Genomic DNA, 21174 nt, shown 5'->3' with positions numbered 1-21174 from the left:
TCCTTTTCTTTCCAATTCACATTGTGTAGAAGAGGATCAAGGCATTTTGTAATTAAGGCTATTACCTTTCACTGATGAAACAGTTTTGTGCGTATTGAGGTATCTGATGCTAATAAGATTCTAAGGTGTCCCTTATTTTCATAAACCTATAAAGAATACTTGTAAATTTTCCACAAAAAAAAAGATCAAAACATATCACAGCAAGACTATGTACTAAACACTATAAAAAATGTTGCAGTTTCTAATATACCAAGCAAATAGTTGGATCACTTGAGACAGATTTTTTTCCTTTTTGTTCTACAACTGTCTTTTTCTAGATATCTAGGTATATAATAACCACCATTTAACCCTGGGATTCATCCTTCCCAGAATCCCCCTTTTCTGCTGACCACCACTGTGCACCTTTTCCTCCAACCAGGAAGGCGGAACGAGCAGCCTCTTCTCACCCTGGAGTTAACAGGAGTTTTAAAGACCAGAAAGAACCTTTCAACTTGTTTAGTCCGCAATGAAGTAGGCTAAAACAATAGATGAGCTTCACCTCCCTTGTCTTCCACTCCTCAGCATCAACATAACGGCCTTTCAACAGCAAACCTTTTATGTCAGATCGTCTGTGACAACTAAGGCTGAAGGTTTCCCAACTAGTGACCTTTGTACCTTGGTTAAAAGTGAATCTCTGTAGATTCGGTCTAGATTTTATTAATTTCTGCCCTCCTGTTTCTCAGGTGTTCAGTGATAGTCCACTATTATATCTCCTTCAAGGCACTGAATGACACCACTGATGATCAGTGGAATTAAAACTAAAGGCTGTTTTGACCCTGAACCTTTGAAGGTAACCTTTGGAGATTTAAGACTTAAGTGTACAGGCACATTTGGCATCACAGATTACAATTACAGTCAAATATAGTTTACATTGTCTAAATTTCTATCCAGGCATGGAAGGAAGATGTACTTAAAACCTTTTGCTACCCTCACTTTTTGAGATGAAGAATAAAAATTCTCGTGCCTTCAGGAAAACTGCAGCACAAAACCTCTGGATCTGGGAAAAAAAGACCGTTCCAAGATAAGACACATAACTACTAAACTAATCTATTTCACATTCCATCTTTTTGGTCTGGTACTTTACAAATTTACAGATTTCCGCAATTACAAAATATATTTAACAGTACTTACTACATTGCTCTGTACAGTAAATAAATGGGGTGAACTAAATGATAACTAATGGAATTCAGTGGTAATAATGAATTAATTTAAAACCTACCAACTTAAATATTTTTTTTTGTTGATTCCCAATGCAGGTAGGTAAAAGCAAGTAACTCTTGAACAACAGTTGTGATTCCCAAACATTTACCTATTCAGTCAATTAGCACAGAAGTTCAGACACCACTTTTATATCAGTTTGGGTACCCAGTTTGAAATACTGTGAAAGGGCCTATTTTCAGAAGCTGCTGGGCATGTTGTTTCCAAGAACCATGTCTTCTTAAAAGTTCCCAGATTTGCACACACAAAAACAAAGGCTAGAAAACAGAGCTTGCTAGCCCTTGTTGGAATACAGACCTTTATAACTTTAAATGCAAATGCTGTAAATAACATTTTTTCTGTCCACTTCTAGATGAGTTTTTTAATGAAGAGCAGCCCAGAGAAAAGTGTGTTAGGAAAGGATATGAGGGATGAAAAACAATTTCTTGTGCACATAAACAGGATTCAAGCTGGACAGTTTTATGTTTGCATTACCACAAATCCCAAGGTTTCGGTTTTTGTGGAAAAGTGGATGGGGGTAAATTAGTGGATGTGATACTGCAGACTCTCCGTCAGTTGGAAGTCTTCAAGAACAGGTTAGACAGACACTTAGCTGGGCTAATCCTGCCTGGAGCAGGGGGCTGGACTATATTACCTCATGGGCCCTAACATTCAGCTTTAATATCCTAGGATCTTTATGGAAAGATGCTTTTGGATCACAAGTGTTTATATTATGCAATCCTGGGCAGTTTCATTGTCCAGGGAAGTCCAGAACTCAGGTGTTTATAAGGTAGTAATTTACATTTAGTTATACCAAATAAGACTGTCTTAAGACGATAACTACCACAAATCCTATAATATTTAATCAATTCAGGAAAGTAACTTTGCTGCTCTCTCTACTGACTAATCTGATATGCCCCTTTCTTTATCCCCAGCTTTAGCAACAGTACCGTTATCTCAGGGTATGAGTCATGACCAATGCTAAAGTTAGTGCTGCAACTGTAGCTTATGCAGACATACCTTTACTATTGTTGAACTAACATTGATATTTCTAGCAGTGTAGGCAAGAGAGTAAACAGCTCAGTGAGAGCTAACCAAGTACTTACCTCAACTGCTTAGGTGGATTTTGCAGCTTGTGCTTAACTGCTTGCTGTTGCAGATACACTGCAGAAGTAGCCCAGCAAACTAAGTCGTAGCTACAGGAACTGAAATCACAGCAACAACGGCAGGAAAAGACATTCTTCAGTTTACAGTGAGCGCCTAATGAGATAACTCAAAATGAAGGCTTTACTGTTATTTGACTCATCCAATTCACTGATTGATGCTTTACAGTAGCAAAGCAAGGCACCTCCAGTTACTGAAATACAGGAAGTTTTCCAAAAATGTCTCCACATCATCTTCCCTCCAGTTAATCCAGATTATTTAGATCATTAGTATTTAATGTGGGAACCAACCCTTTCAGAAGTGAGCAGATTTGTTTTTATGTAAAAAATGTTCAAGACACTATATTTTACAACTAGAAAATGTTGCTGCAGTTGTGTGTCTTCTTGCTTTAAAATGCAGTAGGAAGACAAAAGTTGAAGTCAAACTACTTCTTCCATCAACAGTTGGGAAGATGGGCTGAAACACCAACATAACTTTTAGGAAATACTACAAAAGAGAGAAGTACCATCTACATCTGAGGCTGGACTTCATTAATGACTAAGGTTTATGTATGGCAATGGTACCCAGTGTATCCCTGGCCCCATGGACCAGATAAGCGATACAGGGCCAATCTGTGGCCTTGGTGTGGCATGTGGGTCTGGTCCACGACCTCAATACTGCACAAGATCAGTCTACAGGCAATTAAAACTGTCACAGCTACCCTGCCACTGCCAAACTTTAGGACCAGTGGGGAGCACCATAGGTCAGACAACTTGGCTCCACGGGCTATTGGTTGAACACTACTCATATATGCCATTTCCACCACAGTGAGTATTTGATTAAAACAGCTACTTGCAAGGAGAGAAAAAACTGAGAGGTACAATTCTAAGGCTAGGGACAGATATTTAAAAAGCCTGAGCCTGAATTGATTTCATCTTTGCAGGTTAGTCTAACCTGGCTAGGCTGAACCAGTTTGTAACCACGCAGACATCCCCTCTGGACTGAAGAAATGCAGGTACCTACAGTGGATGAGGCTAGAAGACAGGGGGCGGCTAGAGCAGCCCTTCCTATCCTTCTACAATGCTGAGATGGGGGGTGGGGGTGCAGCCAGGACCTGGCAGGAAACTCTGATTAGGAAGAGTTGCTCCTGACTAGCCAGCAGGGAGTTACACAGCATTTACTTACACAGCAGGGAGTTACACAGGGAGTTGATAACAGAGCATTTATCACAGAATCATAGAAGTAGGGTTGGAAGGGACCTTGTAGATCTTCAAGTCCGACCCCCCCGCCTGGGCAGGAGAAAAGACTGGACTCAAATGAGTCCAGCCAGGTAATCATCAAGCCTCTTCTTAAAGATCCCCAGGGTAGGAGCCAGCACCACTTCCCTAGGAAGTTGGTTCCAGCCCATCAGCAAAACAAAAGCCTCTCTCATTAGTTCAAGCTCTTCTTAAACAGCTTTTTCCAAGGAAGGAACAGAGTGACCTTACCAGCTGACCTGTTGATTAGCTCCAAAAAGCCTTAAGTTGACACTGTCCTGTCTACCTTACGCAGACACCTCTAAGCATTAGCTAGCATACCACATGCTGGCTACCATCTGTGCTCTGGGACAGGGTGGAAGGAGGGGGTATCCCCGCCTGAGCAGGAAGTGGGGGGCAGGGGGAAGCAATGCAAATGCTGCTGTGCCTGCTGTCTCTGCCAGAGCTCCAGCCAGGGAGCAGAAGGGAGGGGCCAGGTCAGCTCTCTGGAGCTGAGAGCCCCGCCCAGGGCTGCAAAGCATCTGGGATGCTGAGGGACTCTAGTTTAAGTTAAACCAGGAAGGGGTCTGGGACAGACACTGCATAAACCGGTTTGACCAAAATCAGTTAAGTCAGATACTATATTCAATCAGGTTTATCTCAAACCAGTTTCAGCCATTTTGAATCTGGTTTATGTGCACTGAATGTCTGTTCAGCTACACGTTTAAACCAGTTTCTGATCACTTAAACTGGTTTATGTGTAATGCCTGTCCTTAGCTTAAATGTTTGTAGACTGACATTTGAAACTGGCCAGGGACCAGAACAAATGAGCTTAAAATCAATCCACTGAGTAGAGTTATTCAAATAAATTGCTTTCATTCAAGTATTCCAGGATCAAAGCAAAAGATTCAGGCAACGCTATTCAGTGGCTTTTAGGTTGATTTGTGGTGGTCCCTGGCTATTTCTAATGTCAATCTACAAACAGGCTTTGAATTTTTAGTTTTTTAAAGAGAGCCCGGGGTTTCTTTATTTGAGTCTTCTGGTGTAGTTTACCTGCTTTGTCAAGTTTAAATTTTGTCCTTTGTAAACTTACAAACATTTAGATTGTACCTACCTCTGTGAAACCACACAAGTAAACAGACATACCAGGTGCTCCAGCAAAATCTTAGTTCCCCTCTTTTTATTACAGAAACTATTTTCTTGCATCTAGAACTGCATACATTTCCTGTGATATAGTTTTAAAAGACAATGCAGTCACAAAAACCATGTCTCTCTTTTACATATGTGAGACTTTCATCGAGAAAACTAGATGAGAGAGGACAAGAGATTGCCCTATTTCAAAGGTGCAATATGAGCAGATTTGTAAATCATTTCATACGTGCTGCATGCTAGAAATTTAAGGCCTCAAAACTAGAGGTTTCCTTTTTTGAGTGTTTACTTCAAATTAAGCTGCATTTGTGGTTCACTCTGTGACATGCATGGATATTCCCTCAAATCTGATCGACTTCTGTGGTGTTTGATTACTATTCATAGATGGTGTGAATGTGTGTTCAGATTTGTCATTTTTATGCCTGTAGTGCAGTGGTTCTGAACTTTTTGTAGGCTTGAGGTGCCCCTGGATAGATTCCAGGAACCCCTCCAAAAATGCCAGCTCTTAGTTTTCACTCTTTTTTTGACTACCAAAAAATAATAGTGCTAATATTATGTGGCACAGCACCCTGATAAATACACTTTTATAATGTCATAAGACACCAGTCAGTTGCTATCAGTGGTTCAAGTTCTTGTTTTATGACACAGTTAATCCAGGAAGATAATGTTCATCCTCCTTTGTAAATTATACATCTTATCTATTAAGTATGAGATTTTTCAGAAGTCCTTCAGGACTGTCTAGTCTCAGCTCCTTTTAACTTCACTGAGAACAGATTTGGAGTTCAATGGTTTTGATTAGCAGTTGGTAATGTTTTTAGGTTGTGGGCCACTCAGCCAGTTCAGGTCAGAGTGGGGCAGGTGGGCGACATGCAGGGCCGTCCTGGGTGGGGGGGGCAAACTGGGGCAACTGCCCTGAGCCCCATGCTTTGTGGGGCCCGCAGAGTGGGACGGAGCAGCGGTGGCATGAAGTCCAGTAGCTCAGTACCCCACCACTGATGGTGGCGGCGGCAGCCTCTTTGGATCCAGTATCAGAGCAGGGGTGGGGCCCCACACAGGCTGATTTGCCCCAGGCCCCGCACCCTGCTTGGGTCATTTCTGGCGACATAGGGAAAGCACCTACCACCACAGCTTTTCTCTACTGCAGTACCGGGAGAGCACCCTCAGCCAATGATTCTCCCCATAGGGGCAGGTGAAAGCAACTGATGCTGAGACCTCCTGCAGCCAAAGCCCCAGGTCCATGGGTCACAGGGGTTGCTGATCCCTGCTTTTGATAATGCCCACCTTTAATTTCCTCTTCATTTTCTTTATGGGCCTCAGTTTTCTTTTGGGGTGCTTTTGCACCCCAAAAGAAAACTGAGGCCCATAAAGAAAATGAAGAGGAAAAAGACTCAAGACGGGTTAAATATATAATCTGACTACAAAGCCATGAATTAAAGGGAGTGGAGCTGTAAAGATAGTGAAGTTACATGGAAAAAAAGCATTAGAAATTCTTATGCTGAAAGTCAATGTTTTTAAAATACAGGGTACGTACAGATAACCAAAGAAAGATATACGGAGGTAATAAAAGCATAAGCAAGAAATGAAAATATATGTAAAATAAGGATGACTAAGTAGTACTTAATATGTCCCTTTTCAGTTGTATACTATTATCACATCTCTATTTGAATGTCTCAGCTGTCTACAGTTGTCATTTTTTTTTCAGAACTTGCCCCTTGTTCTTTGATACTGAATTAGCAGTTTTTACTCTCCAAAGCTTACAACCATATGCTTTTCTTACTTAACACTCCTGCTTTCTCCACACTGTTATCCCATTGTCTCCCTTTTTCATCTTTCCTTATATGTTGAGTCCCCAGATTCTACGCGTTCCAACTACCCTTGTTCATTTTTTTTCTGGAGCTCATTCGATTGAATCATAGCTTGTTTCTTTTCTTCTTTTCTAAAGATAAGTATTTTTTATATGATAGCTAGATACTATATATATTGTTACCTCTTCTGCAGGCTATTGAACAGCTAGTACTGACCGCAATGGAAAGAATAAGCTAAGCTAAAAGGAAAAAAAAACAAACTCTACTTGGCCTTTGCTTTCCAGTACTTAAAAATGAACCCAAACATTTAAACTCTCCCCTTTCCCTTTTCTCCTTAAGTAATTCATCCTTTCTATAAGCAGCCGAATATTCAAACAATAGGAAGCATCAGTGGCACTGATGACTGCCTCCAGATCAAGGAACTTGCTTGAACATAATATAGGATTTAAGCAATTTTGAACGAGGACACATACATCCCATCAATATCCATTCACTGAGCGGGCTGTGATTTAGTTTTGCCTTAAAAACAGGTCCAAACCCTCATTCCTGATAGTGATAATGAGTGTGACAGAACATCAGCTGAGGGATGGCCCTGAAAGTAAACATTTGTTGAAGCAAGATCTTTAAGATTACAGAAATTAGTGTTTTTTTGATGTCTAGAAACCATTCAGCTGGTAAATGACTAGTTTATGGCTTGTTGCCTGTATGTTTGGTTCACCTTTAGAACAAACGTGAAGTCAAGTTAAAGTAATATCCAACAAATTCACAAAAACCACAGAGGCTTCCTGGAACAATGAGTGGGAATTTGGAACTGCACACAATGTAGAAAGCTTACCTTCAGCAGTGCCTGAGATACCATCAGTTTTGAAATTGCTAGTGCTTTTCTTCCTGCGATGTTTCTTTCTGTTGGCATGAGGGGAAGGAGGAGGATCCAGTTTGGGACTGGTTGTACTGGAGATACTGGGACTTGAGCACACAGAATCTCCCAAACCAGTATCTGCAATTTGACAAAAAATGGAAATAGGTAAAAATAAAATAAAATAAAATAAAGAACTCTATGACTACTGCATCATTTTAATAAAAACCTGACTGCTCCCATTCAAAAAGAATCTTACAGGGTATTAAAGTTATGTGCTGTCACTTAGTTACCTCCTCTAAGGCAAATTCTAGTTCTTGTTAATTTGTTACCATCCAATGACCAGAGAAAAGACTCTCCCAAAACTCTAGTCTTCTTGCAGAAGGTATTAATGAGCAACCTGGATAAGGCTACAATCCTAGTCAACTTGAGTCTTTAAAAAGATTTTAATGGGAATTCAATTGAGGCACAAAGATAATTTTTTTTTTTTAACCAGGTATTCTGTTTTCTCATTAAGAGCTTCTTATCACCAAAAGAACTTACCATATTGGTCCGATTACAAGTTGAGCCCACAATTTTGGGTTCAATTTTAGGAAGAATAGCTTCGGCGCCCCATAAAAGCCATTTATTTTCCTAACCTACAGCATGTGTAACTTGACAATCTTAATTTTCTTTTAACATACTCTGATGGAATGGAATATAAAAAAAAATACCAGCAGAAAAAAGATCTTTTCTTGTAGCATACAATCCATTAAAATGGTTTAAAATTCCTCTCTCTTTCGAATAAGGCAAAAAAAAAAGTCTCATTTGATTCTTTATTGCTGAGCCATTGTCATATGTGAAAAACTAGAAACTGCATCTGTTAGTGAGAGCTTCTCACTTATATGCAGCCCCACTAATGTCTAAATTAATACCTAATCTGCAGTTGATGGGACACTGCACAGGCACAGATGTCTGCATCAAAAGTCTTCATTTAAAGATGGGAAAACCTAGGACTAATGCATGAAGGCAATCCATAACCAACTTATTTGATATAAAAAGCAAAAACAAAAATGCTGAATGAGAATTTGAACAGACGACCTATTTGTAAAATCCAACGGACTGAACTCAAGTTATGCTTTTGTTGATACAATATAAATGGAAAATGTTATGCATGAAATGTTATAAGTATGTCTTTAATCTCATACCATTTTAAAATAATTTTAAAACATGTGCATCTAAAAATGAGTACCAAAGGATTTCATAAAATTTAATTTTAAAAAGTGCCAACTTTTCTCCACTTCTACAGTCATAAAAATTTCAGGAGTATCATTTAACAATAGTTTTATCTATTTTATGAAATGATCCCTGATTGAAAGAAATATTGCTATCATACTCTCTCTCTGAACCTGTAGGTGAATTTCTATCAGGGAAGTAACTACTTAAGGCTTTTTTAAAGGTGGATAATATGATTTCAGTTTAATAGCAATTAATTTCCAAACTAAGAACAGTGCTAAATATATGTTTTTATTTATTTAATAATCTATACATTTTAAAAATACAATAATACTTCAGATTAAATTAATTTCCTGGAACTCCTTTATGTTCAATACTAAATATGGTCCACCCAAGATAAATTCTTCCACCCAGTGTCTAAATTTGCTTGCCTCCAATTTGACACTTTTCAATATAAAAAATAAAAAACGAATTTTATTAATGTTTAATAAAACTATTAAGAAATGCCAACTGTAATGAAGCATCTGTTTCATTTAACTTTTGAATAAATGTTCATTTTTAATTGCTTGTCTGATCTGCTTGTTCAGAAAGTGAACTGTGGGTGGTGAACTCCACAGGCTTAAAAAATTTATGCAAGAATTACACCCATTATTAAGGATTTATTTGTCCTTTATCCTCTTTAGCTGATACAGAAAGAAGAGAAGGTGCAGAAAAAAATTGGATGCAGAAAAGAATAAGACAGAAGTAAGATCTGACTAGATTAATAAAGAAAACTTTATAATTTATTCTCCATATTATTTTTGCATTTATTCTGCATGTTTTACCTTTATGATTGTCATGAGGAATGATCCTACTTTGAATACTGTAAAAACATGAGTCTGCAATAAGTTAAAACTGTGTTTAAATGAACTATTCATATGTTACAGTAGCTGGCCAAGGTATTTGTAGTTGCTGGTATATTCTGTCAAAGGTGAAAACACCAATTATAAAACTGAGATAAAAATGTTGTAATTGTTTATTTGTATTTGCTTACTAAAAACATGAGGTGAGATTTACAAACACATAACCCAATTTATCTAGTCTACATAATCTAGAGAATTATCCTATGGTGAGTCCTCATTACCCACAACCTTTTCAGGTAATTACCTGCTGTCCTTGGGTCAAACTGCTTTGAAAGTGAAAAGTCTGAGATATTTTCCCTCCCCTTCAACCAGAAAAAAATGTAAATCTTTTGTAAATGGATGCCAGGCTTATACTGTTAGTGTATTGATGCCCTATATTCCAGTTTCTGAGACCACCCTTTGAAGATAGAAGTTATTTAACATTCTACTGGTTTAAAATATGAGCAATCAAAATGTACTAGGCTTACATGCTGTGCTTTCCCATTTCTGACTACTTCTCTTGCCTGACAAGGTATTCTTCAAATTGAAAAGAGGGCTCCTGAAAACTCAGCTTCGGAAAACTGTAAATGAGTTCAAGCTTCAGCCCACTGAATGCAATTTCATACTCCTGACTGAATACAAATAATGCATTTTATTTTGTATCAATTACCACGCGTGAGAACAGACGACCACTGCCGACACTATTAAATATGAAAAAAGGAAAAGAAAAAGGCACGCCAAATTAAAAAAGCAAGCGCCTCATTACTCCACATCTAAACCAGCTTTGACAGAGGCACTAGAACTCATAAGATGTGTTTCACTGAGTTGGGCTGGGCTGCTCTGTAGCCATCCTGTGCATTCAATGTCAGCCATTAGTTCTTCCCAATCGGGCATCAATGTTCAACGCACACCCAAAAAAATATATAATACTAGTAATAATAATAACAATCTGCAGACTCTCCGAGCTTCAACACTTGAAGTATGAGTCAAAGAAGCAGTTTCACTTTTCACTCGGGAAGCTGACAAGCATGACTAGAGGGGGAATAAAATAACATTCAGTTCGCATAAATATCAAGCAGGCTGCTTGAGACTGATGGGCCAGGAATGTATTCTTAGCCATCATTCTGGCAGACAGGCCCAAGGACACTCATAACTTATTTTACAATCATTTAGTTTCAGCTCAAGTGGAAAACGTGACAACTTATCTCTGCTGACAAGATGCCATATCGAACCTTACAATTAACTCTCCCACGATTATCTGCCCAGCCCATCATTAGCTCTGCAGTGTTTGATGGAATGTACAAGCAACTTTCCCTGATGATGGTCATCATTTTCAGGAGTGTATATCTATGGAACATAAAGGATAAAACTCTCTCCCTAACTACATTGCTAGGGAGCCAGGTAAGCTACCCAGTATATCTTTAGCTGTGGAACGCCTAAGGCAGCTTTGGAAATGGCATCTGAGGCAATGTCCTCCAGAGGGACATTTTTTTCTGAAAAAGACCACCACATACCCCTGCTTCTGACCACTGCATATAGATACATTCCTTCACCCACCAGAGCATGCCCCCTTGGAGTGTGGTGCGTACATCGGTGGTGTAGTCTATTCCACACAACGACAAATCAAGATTTGGCTTAAAGAGGCTCCTTGCCTCTTCCTCAGCATACCCATAAAGTAGACAGCAGCACTGCTGTTGTATTATAGATGTGGGTCTGGGAATTTTTCCTAGATTAACGGGATAAAGTTTGAGTTGAGAAGCTTTACATGAAAGAAAAGGGGAGATTCTCACCTTGCAAATATGACATACAAGACTGATTTCTAGTCCTGCAAAGCCCTAAAAACTGAGTTTTAAGGGTATGACACTTAGGGAAGAGATTTGTTGGCTTTCGCACTGAACTGCTGTGTCTTATGTTGTATACATGCATATCCCTTGGATTATGAGAAATAATTATTCCAGGGGTGAGGGAGGGAGGGGAAGAGACAGAAAGGGGAAAAAAACCCCATTCTTTTGATATCCTTTTCCCTTGCTCAGTCACAGAATATAAAATTAAAAAAAAAAAGCCCTACTGTTTCTAATGGTTCTTTATGGTTTCTATTACGGCGTGTGTTCCAGGATCGAGACTAAAATTTAACTCCATTATCATCATCCAAGCACAATTAAAGATCCTTCCTATGGAATCTGTGGAGCATTTGGAGGTTGGTTCCAAACCATCCTCCATGTTTTTGTCCTCTCAGGCAGGTGCCTGTGGTATGGTGATAACTGAATGCCATTCTCCAAAGTATCTGCACAGAGCACTGTAGAGATAAGTATTCTAGCCACTTTTACTAGCAATGCAAACAAGAATGAAGCAAAAGATTCCTATAAAGGAATCAAGGAGGAGGAATAGAGACAATAGGTAGGTTTATGTGCTTGGGGCTGGAGAAGAGTGTTGGCTTGAAAATGGTATATAAAGATCTGTATTTTGGGAATTGGCTTATAGGTATAGATATATGCATTATAAGGGTGCAAGATGGGCTGCAGGGGTTAACTGATTTGTAAGAGCCTGGTTTTCACACACAGAGTTCCATATAGCCCTGGAGACAGACATGTTGTCCAACACAACAAAGATGCAGTCTAGAAAAAAGCCTGGGAACCAAGGAAGTATGTACCATACTGTCCCATAACATGAGATAAGTGACACCAGCTAGAAGGCCCCAGGGCAATTGGGCTAAGTCCCTGTTTTGGGGGAACAGACCAAATAAGGAGAAGGGCTGGAAGGCTACATGGACATGTGACCACACAGAGGAACCAACCAGAAATAGCCACAGATAAAGAGTCATCAAGGGAGAAGGAGAAGACAAAAGCAGAGACTTGAGATTAAGAAAGGGGTCCCTTCTTCTCTTCCTTTCTGTCCCTCCCTGTTGCTCTTCTTCCTTTCGGTCCTTCCCTTTGTCTCATCCCCCACCCAGGTTCCTCTTGCTCTTCCTCCCTGAGAGAGGTCCCCATCCCTGTCCTGCAGGAAGGGTTCCCAAGGCCACCACGGACCGAGGACATAAGACCAGCCTGTCTCATGCACCCTGCTGGGTGTGGGGGGAGAGCCTCGGCAGCCTACCTCCTGACTACTGACACTGAAGAGAAAGAGCCTCAGAGTAAAGACTGCATCCTCGCAGATGTACTTTGACTCTGATGACAGCCCTAGGATTCGGAGATACATAGAATCGCTTTATTGTTTGTAATGCTTCTTTTCTGTTATCACTGTGTAACAATAAATGTGCCTATTATCAAGTGGAAAGGTCGTGGTCGGTCTGAGGGTGAGTCCCTCTGCCCCAAACAAGGTATCTGGATCCTAATTCCAGAGCCAACAAAGAGGAGAACAAAAGATCAAGGGGAAACAGTCAACCTAGGACAGATAGGAAATAAATGCAACACAAAAGATGATTTGAGATACAAAGCAGGAAAATTAAGTTCTTACATAGACCACAGTTCCCATTAACACGCAGCTCTCTCTCTCTCCTATGTAACAGTTTAAAATGGACATAAAGGTATTCTAACCTTTACAATCTGTATTTGTTTCAACTTATTTTACATTTTGTCAAACTGCCTATTCGCAAAACTTGGGAAGAAACTTCAACAGCTGATGCTATTCCCCAAAAAGTCTGGCTTGATCTGGTTTACATTTTTCTTTATTCATTTATTTTGGCATCTGGTTAAACTTCTCCAACAAACTTTCAAAGTGAAATTAGAGTCTGTCAAACATAGCTCCCTAATGCAATCTTATTCTCAAGAGGCTGGAGATTGATTAATTTGGTTTCTGATTTTCTAAAGTGGCAAGAAGTCAGATATTACAAAAGCAGAAACTATTAATGGGATCAATTGAAGTGAAAAAACAGCAGTTGAATTAACACCAGAAGCTTCAACAGAGGAAAGAGTGCAGACAAAAACAGCAGAAACAGCCTTGACTGCAGTAAAATCTTTACTATGACCCAAGAAAGGCTGAATCCAAATGAATACATTTCAGAATTTTTCCCATGATACTAGTGTTAAATAAAATAAGTCAAAGATGTCAATAGCTATTTGGACTGAATAATAAAAAATAGCTGGACACTTTTATCATCTGTACATGTGTTTTAAATAAGGAAGTGAGAAAAGCAACCTTTTATTTAAAAAAAGGAGGAAGATTTAGACTAAAACCATCTGTAGTTATATATCAGATCCATTTTTCTGAGCTGTGGCTCTTCTGGCTGTGAAATCCAATTCTTCACAGCTTCCCTTTACAGCAATCATCATAAATGTTCTATCAAGTTCTTTATATTTCCATTCTGCTTCACACTGAAGTTAAAGGGATGCTGCAATACCACAATAATTGTGCACAAAGCAGCCTGGGTTAGAATCAGACAGGAATGTACTGTACTTACAGGAAACCTAACAAAACTGTAGCTCAGTATAAGTCTGTATTAGTTAAGTGAAGATTTTTCCCTCTTTTTTTTTAGCTAAAGGGGGTTGTATGATGAACGGCATAAAGTGGAAATATTTTCAAGATAGGCAAGGGTCAGATCATTAATTGGAATTAGATACTGGCATCTGGTCATTGTTTAGTTGAATTTAGGTTGGACATTCAAGCTGTAGAGGGTTTAAATTAACCTGCTGCACTGAAAGAAATTAAAAGGGAGCTCTGAGCAGAACTGTGGGATAGAGATGAAAGAGCCTCAGGAGTATTCTCTTTCCACTGCATCTACCATTTTTCCAGTCTTGTGCCTAGAGCCTGTAAATCACAAAGCTATCCTGTCATGTATAGAATGCCCCATTGAATGGACAAGTTACTGATTACGTTCCCCTCCTCTAACAGCAATTTCAATTAAAGACAAAAACAAGGAGTTTTCTTTAACACAAATTTCTCTACTTTTTGAAAAGCCTTAAGTACTTACTATGTAGCTTTTGACATATATTTGCATGCTTCATGCAAAAGATACTTGGAATCAAGTTTAGAACACAGATCAAAAAGACACTTTCTCTGCAAATTGGTGGGGGGGGGGGGAGGGAGGTAGGGATAGTCTTGGTTTACCCAAGGTATACACACTGCAAAGGCAGTATCTTCTGCACACAAACTTTCTTGTATCCCTTGAACCCCAAGTTGCTTCTCTTTAAGAGCCCCTGTAATTTCTGAATAACTGAAAGGAGCCACAAAAATAAAAACTATGCAAGTCATTTTCCAGAGATCTGCTCCCCAAAGAATAAACTCTTCCAGCATCAGCTGTCTTCTCCTTGAGAATATGAATGTTAACTGCAGATAGAAATGAAAGTAAGTTTATAAAAGTAAATTCACAGTGCCCCTTTTTCAAAACAGAAGAAAAAGTTACCCATAATTCACCCTACTGCACTGAGACAAAGCAAAATTTGTAAGTGCAGTAAAGATTAGCCATGCTTTGGAAGAAGGTTCAGGACACGTAGAAAAAGGTAGAAATATTAAAGGTAGAATTGCTGAGTTCACTGTGAATTACCTACCACATGCAGACTCAAGTCATACCCCTATACATTAAAACAAATCAGCTTAAAGAGTTGGCTGGGCCTGGCAATTTTTCTGTGGACCAGCAGCTGCTCCAGTGCTCCCATTTCCAGGGGGACTGGAGCAGCAGGGCAAAGCTCCCTGCCCACTTCTCACACCAGGGACTCTGGTGTGAGGAGTGGATGTGAAGTAGTGGGTGGCTGATACTCCCCTCCTTCCCTGTCCATGGGAAGAGGCAAGCAGCAGCTGTCCCCCACATTTTCTTCATACTAGGATGACCCGTCTGGGGAAGACATGGGAGATTTTCGTCACCACTGGACTTCTCTGCAGATTGGGAGGAGGTGAACAGCAGCTGCTTTGCCTGCCTTCCTCCGGTCTTGGGAAGGTGTGGGGATCATTTGTCCACTGCGCAACTCCTCCTGGTCCCCTGCAGGGAAGTATACAGGCATTCTTTCTCTTGGGAAAATGTCCCCTGGAAGTAACCTCTACTGTGTCAGAGATAGGTTTTGTTTCTCCTGGCATTGCCATTTTTCTTTTGGGATAAACTGTGCAAATGCCTGTGCTCTCATGGTTTATACCTGGAGATGTGCAATTCTCCCAGTAGAAACCAAACTCCCATACGCAGCCACAGTTAGTGACATTCATTTATCAAGTTCTTGCTTAGGGAAACAAGTATGTTGATTAGCCTCAAATACACAGTGCTTCCATCCTCTCTTCAAGCAATTTTCTTGATGCTCAGTTAAACCTCCCCTTTTGAAAGGCAAGGATAACTGGGAAAACAGCAGCTATTACTCAGATGAACCTGGACATCAGTGAACTTCTGGGTGTCCATTTAATTTGGAATCTGGCATGTTATCGTACTACTGATTGCAGACAAAGTTTACCTTAAACGTAACATGCATGTTTTAAAGATGGTGGTAGAATGTCACCTCTAAAACCTGCAGCACTTTATCTTCCTTTAATTTTACAAAAACCTGAATTTGTATAGGAAAAGGAATTAGTCCTAGAAACCTTACTTATCAAATTTTAATAAACAGTATCTTTTTATTACCAGATTTCTACCTTCTACCATTTGAGGTTAATAGTGACAACCCCAACTCACTCCCAACTAAACAAAGAGTTGAGAGAGGCTTTTGCTGTAATCTTTCTATTGCTAGTATCCCAACTGTTACAAGTGTCTGCTTTAACAACGGTTTGCTCTTTTACATTGTGAAATCCCAAGTCCCTTGAAAATATTAATGTACGCTATAATAAACAACAACAGTAAAACATTTTCCCTATATTACAAGATGGGCAAACTGAAGGAAGAAATTAAAATTAGTTTCCCAAGGTCATGCAGGAAGTCCTTAGAGGTAGGGACAACATTTTAGTCTTTCAACTCTAATCCTGTACATTAACCACAAGATTATCCTTTCTTCTTTATAACCCACAAATAACCTTCAGCATCAGAAAATCAACTGAAAAAGTGTTTAGTATAATTGTAACTGTCAGTTCACAAAACTTAAATTAAAATGGCTTGATACTACTATTTAAAAAATCAAGTAACATTTAATTTAAACATTTTACAATTAAAGCTGAGCAACTGCTATATAACAAACAGGCAGTTAGTTGCCTCATGCTAGGCAGGAGAACGTTATGGTCCTCCTGGTAATGTATGTCAAGAGCATCAGCATGAGAAAGTAAAGGAAACAAGAGAAGTGACACTAACTGTACTCTTTTCTAACTAGAAAACAAACATGGCTTTTTTGTCACTATACAAGCTCCAAAGTAGCTGAGCACAGCTGAATCCAAACAAGGTTATACTTTTCATAGGTACACTAATTTATTCAGATTACTTGAATTTTGTTTTTTATTCTCAAATACCATTATATCTTAGTCTTGGTAGACTTGAGACACTTGAGATTTATTGATATGACATCCTTGTTCTCTTTCTGTAAATTGTCACTGGTAAGCAGATTTATTGGGACAGGATCAAGTCCTTATTCTATTTTTGTGGAGATTAGTAGCTCTTTTGGAGTGTTTAAGCTGAAGTCAGTCCTAATTCTAGACTTCTAGCTCTCAGAAATTTCCTTGCTCTCCTGAAAGCAATGCTCTAGGAATTGCACAGTGCTCCACTGCAGTACTTAAACCAGATACTTTAGCACTAGCTTGTATTGTGGGTGGCGTACCATGATCACAGAGTTTAGTAATGGTATCAATTGCAACAAATGAAGGGCTCAGCAACTTGAAAAGAAATGTCCTTCCATCTGCAGGAAGTTCCAGTCTTTGTGCTTCACCTGTGCCCAAACAATCACCAGGTTGTAAAGGAGATGCATATCAGATTTAGCACACAAGACTCCTTCACTCCTTGAACTGTACACAATATGAAGATGCTTTGAAGTGTTGGATTCCATAGGTAAAGTATACAGGGTGACCCTGCACCTAACACTTTGTGATCTGCACTGCAAAGAAAATAAAACTTGAAAACAGACATCCCTAATGAGGCATCATCTCATTATTAACTGGAACAGAAACTTCATTAAGCATAAAAGAAGAAATGCACTGTTTGCTATTTGCTTAAACATATTGCTACATTTACTTTAAACAAACATGATGAAAAACCCAAACTTTTGGAACTGGGAAGCTTATTCAATCTACTGGCAAAGATGGTGGTGCCTTAAAAGAAAACTGCTGGATTTAGGAAGTTTATAAACTGCTGAAGGCACCAGCTATTAAAAAGCTCCACAAGAAAACCCCACCTTCAAATAAAATACACTCAGCTAACATCTAGTAGTAGCTATTATGAACAGCTGTCTTTAATATTTTTGATGAATTTAGCCACTCTAGTCAGATCTATACAACTGTTTGTATATTCTCTGGGATTTTAGTCTATTGCTAACAATTTTCCTGAAAAAGATCAGGAAAAATTACCTCATATCTATACTATAGCTTCAGTTAGGTAGGGTGGCGACTCAGCCACCAGTCTCAGTGGAAATTCTTATTTAAATCTATGGCTATGAATTTGAAGATTAAAATAATTTGTAACTATAAACAAAAACATATTTAAAAGTTTAAACCAACTTTTTATGTAAATGAAATTAAACGACAGCAAGAGTGATGAGGTATACATTAAAGGTATAGATAGTAGCACTGTCACCTTCAATAAGGACCTTTAAGTTCTGACAAATACTAATATAAAAATTGAGAACTGAAGATATTTTACAATCTTCTAAGTACTATTTCTGTCAAATGTCAAGTGTATGAGCTACAAAGGACCACCTTGTAGTTGAAATCAGACAAGCAGACAGCTGTTTTTACAGAACTTGAAGTTAAAAGTTCTCCTTTCTGGGGATATCGGTGCCAGATATCTACTATCCGTACTTTATCAGCACTAAGTTTCGGTGGTGTTTAAATTGCATGCATAGCACTAACCTTACACCTGAAAGGTCTTAACTGCACGATCTCTCTGGGATATGAACTTGAATACCTGATTCAGAGAACATTCACTACTCTGACTACATCTTGGGAAGCAACCGTTTTTTCTCTATGATGCGTAACTTTTTCTGGGGAAGGAAAACCCAAATGTAACCAAGTACAGAAAAGGCACTGATTTACTGAATGTATCTGGATAACATGCTAAATTAATCAGTAGTAATTAGTAAATTAGAAAACGCTCTTAGTGACAAGGTACATGCTATGGCCATTCTGATCATTTTCAAATCTAAACATTACACTAAATGTAAAAGACTATATTTAATTATCATTTAGGCTACAAAAAATGCTGTCTCCAATTAGAAAAAGTTAATTCGGTCACACTGCAAGCATCACTAAGTTCCACATTTACCAAAAAAATGTGTTTATGATGGCCAAAACAAAGTTATGGGAACATAAATATTTATATTTGTTGCTTCTCTGTTTCCAAACTTGCTTAGTAGGCAAAGCGTCACTTGCTTTCACAGTAAAGCACCACAGTCTACTCATGTGCCAGTATTAGGGTGCAGTAAACTACTTAACTTTGCCGTACGCTAGTACTGTTGGGGACAGTACTATCTTATGGTGGAGTACTTTACTGCACTGACACATGTGTAAATGCTAACTGGAGCATAAATTGGGCCTGGTCAGCTCAGCCAGCTGGAGGCCTGCTCTGCCCCATCTCAAATTACTGCTGTTTTGGGTGAATGTTCAAACACAGCCTGGGAGACGCTTACTTTGGCCCGAACTGCTTTGGAGTTTATTGTGCTTCATCAATTGCCTGTGTAGACACCCCCGGTGTATCCTTTTTAACTTGTGGCTCGTTATCAATGGCCTGACACCATATTAAGATAATATTTACCTCCACGATTGATAAAATAGATCCTAAGAACCTTCTTCTGATATACTGCTTTGAAGCCAACATGAAGTAACACATGATGCCATATCTGAAAACAGTGGAGCAGAGTGCAAATGGCAGCAGATTTATTCCAAATACAAATGAACTACAATGAAGTGGAAACTTTGACAAATAACTAGGGAAGAACATAAGAGCATTGCTTGGGCATGTGGGAATGTAGTCAGGAAGGCCAAGGCGCAGTTGGAGTTGCAGTCAGCAAAGGATTTGAATGGTAACAAGAAGAGTTTCTACAAGTATGTTGGTAGTAGGAGGATCAGGGAAAGTGTGGGTCCCTTACTGAATGGGAGGGGGAGCAACCTTGTGACACAGGATGAAGAAAAGGCTGAAGTGCTCAATGTCTTCTTTGCTTCAGTCTTCACAGGCAACTGTACTGGGCAGCACAGCTTGGGGAGGAGGTAAGTAGTCCTCCGTGGTGAAATAACAGGTTAAGGACTACTTAGAAAAGCTGGACATGTATAAGTCCATGGGGTTGGATGGGATGCACCCAAGGATGCTGAAGGAGTTGGTCAATGTGATTGTACAGCCATCATCTTTGAAAACTCATGGTGATCAGGAGAAGTCTTAGATGATTGGAGAAGGGCAAACATAGTGCCCATATTTAAGAAAGGGAAAAAGAGTATCCAGGGAACTACAGACCAGTCAGCCTCACCTCAGTCCCTGGAAAAAACATGGATCAGATCCTCAAAGAATCCATTTCTTAGCACTTGGAGGAGAAGAAGGTGATTAGGAACAGGCAGCATGGATTCACTACAGGCAAGTCATGCCTGACCAACCTGATTGCCTACTATGACAAGGTGACTGCCTCTTGTGGACGTGGGGAGACTGGTGGATGTGGTATACCTTGATTTTAGCAAGTTTTTTGATACAGTCTCCCACAAGGTTTTTGCAGGCAAGCTAAGGTAGTATGGAGTGGATGAATGGACTGTAAGGTGAACAGAAAACTGGCTGGAGCATCGGGTTCAGAGAGTAGTAATCAATGGCTCAATGTCTACTTGGCAGCTGGTATCAACTGGAGTGCCCCAGGGGTTGGTCCTGAGGCTGGCTTTGTTCAGTGTCTTCATCAATGACCTGGAAGATGGCACAGAGTGCACCCTCAGCAAGTTTGCAAATGACACCAAGCTGGGAGGAGCAGTAGATACACTGGAGGGGAGGGCTAAGATTCAGAATGACTGAGACACATTCAAGGACTGGGCCAAAAGAAATCTCATGTGGTTCAACAAGGACAAATGCAAAGTCCTGCACTTAGGATGGAACAATCCCATACACCAGTACAGGCTTGGGGCTGACTGGCTGAACAGCAGCTCTGCAGAAAAGGACCCAGGGGTTACAGTGGATATTAAGCCAAATATGAGCAAGCAGTGTGCCTTTGTTGCTAAGAAGGTTAACAGCAGCATACTGGGCTTCATTAGTAGGTGCGTTGCTAGTAGGTCAAGGGAAGTGATTATTTAGCACTAGTGAGGCCACATTTGGAGTACTGTGTTCAGTTTTGGGCCCTCTGCTAAAGAAAGGATGTGGACAAATTGGAGGTGAGGGGGCTGGGGTATATGACTTACGAGAAAAGACTGAGGGAACTGGGCTTATTTAGTCTAGAGAAGAGGAAACAGAGGGGATTTAACAGCAGACTTCAACTCCCTGAAGGGGGGTTAGAAAGAGGATGGAATGGAAGTTCTCAGAACAAGGAACAACAGTTTCAAGTTGTGTCAAGGAAGTTTCGATTAGATATTAGGAAGAATTTTCTCACTAGGAGGGTAGTAAAACCCTGGAACAGGTTACCCAGAGAGGTGGTAGAAGCTCCATCCTT

The 21174-nt window shown here is 39.6% G+C and overlaps 1 protein-coding gene across 5 annotated transcripts in view; it reads right to left on the bottom strand.

Annotated features, from left to right (window-relative positions):
* AGAP1 (ArfGAP with GTPase domain, ankyrin repeat and PH domain 1) overlaps positions 1-21174 on the bottom strand; it is a 565886-nt gene that overhangs the window by 119794 nt on the left and 424918 nt on the right. For all 5 annotated transcript variants that reach the window (XM_019553775.1, XM_019553777.1, XM_019553779.1 and 2 more), the window contains one exon: positions 7404-7565. In XM_019553775.1, coding sequence (XP_019409320.1) covers positions 7404-7565 — 162 coding nt within the window. The remainder of the gene's footprint in view (positions 1-7403; positions 7566-21174) is intronic.

Source organism: Crocodylus porosus, unplaced genomic scaffold (assembly GCF_001723895.1).
Source record: "Crocodylus porosus isolate Cpor-Errol unplaced genomic scaffold, CroPor_comp1, whole genome shotgun sequence".
In the NCBI taxonomy this organism is placed as follows: Eukaryota; Metazoa; Chordata; order Crocodylia; family Crocodylidae; genus Crocodylus; species Crocodylus porosus.
This window is presented reverse-complemented; position numbering and strand designations above follow the sequence as displayed.